Source organism: Gavialis gangeticus, unplaced genomic scaffold, assembly GCF_001723915.1.
Source record: "Gavialis gangeticus isolate Ggan-Ray unplaced genomic scaffold, GavGan_comp1, whole genome shotgun sequence".
NCBI lineage: Eukaryota > Metazoa > Chordata > Crocodylia > Gavialidae > Gavialis > Gavialis gangeticus.
Genome location: NW_017729004.1, coordinates 34,559,339 through 34,563,091, shown reverse-complemented (window position 1 = coordinate 34,563,091; position 3,753 = coordinate 34,559,339). Strand labels below are relative to the sequence as shown.

Sequence of the window (3,753 nt, the reverse complement as noted above, 5' to 3'; positions counted from 1 at the left end):
GCCCACAGCGGTAGCCTGCCCTGGCCTTCACAGTTCTGGTGGCACATGCCCCCCATGCCTCCTGGGGTGTGCACAGCAGCAGGAGCTGCTCCCCACGGACGAGCCACTCATGTCTTGGTCCTATGCCCTGCCCTGAGCACCTGCCCCTCCCGCAGCCCTAACTACTATCTTTGTCACTGCTGTGCACCCGCTCCTCCCAACCCCTGCTGCAGCTGCCAGAAGCCCACGGCCTTGCAGCCCTGCCACTGCCCCACGTTTGGTGGGGTTAAGCCTCATTAGCACCCCCCTTCCGCTGCCTATGACTGGGAGGAAATACTTTTTTTCCGCATGCTCCTACAATTGTCAGGGTTTTTTTTCTTTCTTTCTATTTTTTAAAGCCTTCCTTAGAAGCATTGGGTGTTAATTGGGTGTCATTTGAAGGCTGTGGATTTTGACTGGGGTGTGCCAGTGCTCCTTCTTGGGACTTTAACCCAGAGGTTCCTGTTCAGTCATATGCCCCAGCCCCCTTCCCATTTTTGTTGCCCTCCGCTGGACTCTCTCTAATTTGTCCACATCCTTTCTGTAGTAGGGGCCCTAAAACTGAACACAGTAGCTGAGGTCCATCATATCCAGTATCCCATGTCATGCAGTGGCAGAGAGTGGATGCTGAAAGGAACAGTGAACAGACTTGACCAGTGTTTTCCCCCTATTCTCCCACTTGATCCCCAGCATTTAAGATCTAGAAAGTTCGGGTTCAGCGGCTGTACCCTAACGCCCATGTTCACTAGCTGCTGAATCAGAAGTAAGGTGGAAGGGATCTCTAGGGATCATGTAACCCACCCTTCTGTCTGAGGCAGAATCATCCCTATTCAAACTATCCTCTACAAATCCATTTTCTAACCTATTAGCAAAAGCACACAGTCAACCCTGACACAAGACGTAACATCCTAGTCTGCCACAGGTAAAGCAGGAGGACCATAGCACCTGATGTCATGCTGCTGCAAAGGTTGTTAAAATACACTTGAGAGGCACAAGGACTAAGGCTATACTCTCCAGCTGCAGAGAAAGGCGAAAACCCTCACAGTCCATACCATGCTGACCATGGGGTAAAATTCCTTAACCCCAAATATGGCAATTTGTCTTGCTCTGAACAGAGGGACAAGACCCTCTAGTCAGGAGCCTCTGGGTTTAAGTCCCAGTAGGAGCATTGGCACACCCCAGTCGAAATCCACAGCCTTGGCTGCAGTCGACACCCAATGCTCCTGAGGAAGGCTGTTGAAAGGAAAGACGGACAGACAGACCCTGACAATTGTACGAGCATGGGGGAGGGGAAAATTCCTCCCAATCCCTTGCAGTAACCAGCAAAGCTCAGAAGCTTGGGGCTTCAGCTGTGGGCACTCCCTGTCCTGCCAAAAAGGAAAGCACCATGGTAGGTCATAGGCGTGGCTGTGGCTGGATCACCCTTGACCAATCCCTGTCCAGCCTCTTCTTGACCACCTTTGACGATGGAGAATCCACAACTTCCTTAGGCAGTCTATTCCACGGCATCACTGTTCTGCCAGTGAAGCAGCTTTTCCTGATATCCAGTCCAAACCTATTTTGCTGCACCTTCATGCCACTGACACGTATTCCACTCTCTGGAGCATGAAACAAAAGGTGTTTTTCCTCTTCTTTATTGCAGCCCTCCAGGTATTTGAAGATTGCTATCATGTCCGCTCTTAAGTGCCTTTTCTGAAAGCTGAGCATGCTTATTTCCTTCAGTATCTCCTCACATGCTTTGCCTTTCAAGCCCCTCATCATTTTTGTTTCTTGTCCTTGACCCTCTCTAACTTCTCCAGATCCTTTTTTGTTAAATCTATTTATTAAGAGACTAAATAGAAAATACAAGCGAGAGGGAATATACCCAATCGGAAAGCCCAGTATAGGTAGTGTAACCGTTCCCATAACAAATCAAGTTTTTGAGAGTTATTTTTGCTCAACCCTTATGTTGGCAGTAGGCAACTTTTTTTAAGGCTATGAGCCAGGGTAGCCTAGTTTGGGTTAGAAGGAGGTGAGTGGGTGCCAGGACATGGCCACTGCCGGTGCTTTCCCCCTCAGGAAAGGGAGAGTGCTCACAGCTGAAGCCGCCTACTGCTGAAGCTGTATGCCCCCGGGCATAGGTTACTAACCACTTCCTTATGTAACTAAAGGTTAAAATGCCTTGATTGGTACCTCAGTTCTACCAATGGCAAACTTTGATATTTCCAAGTGTTTTACAATAATGGCCGTGTTACAAAGTACCTTATGATTTGTTTTTGGTGGAGAAACATGCTCAGTCTTTTGCTGCTTTGTGGGGGAGAGAACAGACCTAAAAGGCTTCTATTCACGCATGCAGTTGTTAGTTGCCTAAATAGGAACTATGATTTATACTGCAGCAAACTAAGCACACTGTTTGTGTTATCTATTCCTTAGCTATACATTTCAACAGCACCGTAAGTTTGAACAGGCATGTGTTCTTTGCCCTGATATGAACTCTCATAACCTTGTTTATAAACCTGTTCCTGTGAATGACTTCTCAGAGCTCTGTGGTCATGCTTTTCATAAATGTTGTTTCACTATGCATAGGTGCAAAATGAAAGTGGAAAAATCACTCCTTTGCCACCTGCTGTTGTAACATCAGTGTCAACTATGGCTTCTGCCATTTCTGCAGTGTATGCGGGGGATCTTCATGCAAAATCAGCAGTTGATGAAAACATAAGTGCGACTAATAAAGCTGATATGAGATTCCATTCTTCAGCTGAAATGGTAGATTCTTCAATAAAAGGTGTGCTGAAATCAGAACAGTGGCAGCCTTCAGTTGATGCGATAGAGAGCAAAAGAGCATCAAAGGAACATGATGAAGGAGAGACACAAAGATTCCTAGCACATGAAGATAATGAAATCAGAAAGTATGGTTCTTTTGAGGAAGAAACCATACATCCTGGTCTTGAGAAGACAGAAGATTACCACAAATCGATAAATTATGCTTTCCCAAGGAAGAGCAGTACAGAATTGTTTAGATCACAAGCACTTTTTCAGCCTTCTGAACAGGAGGAGCTTTTTTCCAATACTGTCATTCAGGATAAACTGGAACTCCAAAATGAGCAATTCATTGAGGAGGAATTGGAAAGTGTCATGAGAAGCAGGACCTTGCACAGAGGTACAGTACAGAGTTTCTTTCTTTGCAGACTTGTCTAATATCTGGAGCTTTTTCTAGTGTCTTGCTCTGATCCTTCACTAAAATATAAAATTATTTGTTATTAAAAATTAAAAAAGACATAAAGGTTGTGTTCAATGAACCTTGGAGCTTGCAGTTTTGAAAGCATCTGCACATAGTTTCCCATCCTTTAACTTTTTTATAGCTCATTGATTTTAATGCAATTGAATTGACTCTGTTTCCTCTCGAGGAAAACTCATGAATTGTAGGTAAGAATTCTTCCCAACAAAAATAGCTAAATGAACCCACAGTGGTACTGTATACTCAGTATTTGTACATAGTTTATTCTGTGTGCATGTAATGCACATACATGCACACACACTTTGTAAGCCCAAACATTTTCATAGTTCCATAGTTGTAAGGGGCTGGAAGGGACCTTACAGATCATCAGGTCCAGCCCCCCTGGATATAGGCCGGAAAGATTGCTGGGATCAAATGATCCCAGCAAGATGAGCATCTAGATGTTTTTTGAAGATTGCCAGGGTGGATGACTGTACCACATCTGGGGGCATGGGTGACTGGTACCTCCTAAGTCTGGG

At 45.2% G+C, this 3,753-nt stretch overlaps 1 protein-coding gene across 11 annotated transcripts in view; it reads left to right on the top strand.

Annotated features, from left to right (window-relative positions):
• Window positions 1-3,753, top strand: part of SVIL (supervillin) — a 235,462-nt gene that overhangs the window by 138,612 nt on the left and 93,097 nt on the right. For all 11 annotated transcript variants that reach the window (XM_019508211.1, XM_019508220.1, XM_019508210.1 and 8 more), the window contains one exon: window positions 2,584-3,157. In XM_019508211.1, coding sequence (XP_019363756.1) covers window positions 2,584-3,157 — 574 coding nt within the window. The remainder of the gene's footprint in view (window positions 1-2,583; window positions 3,158-3,753) is intronic.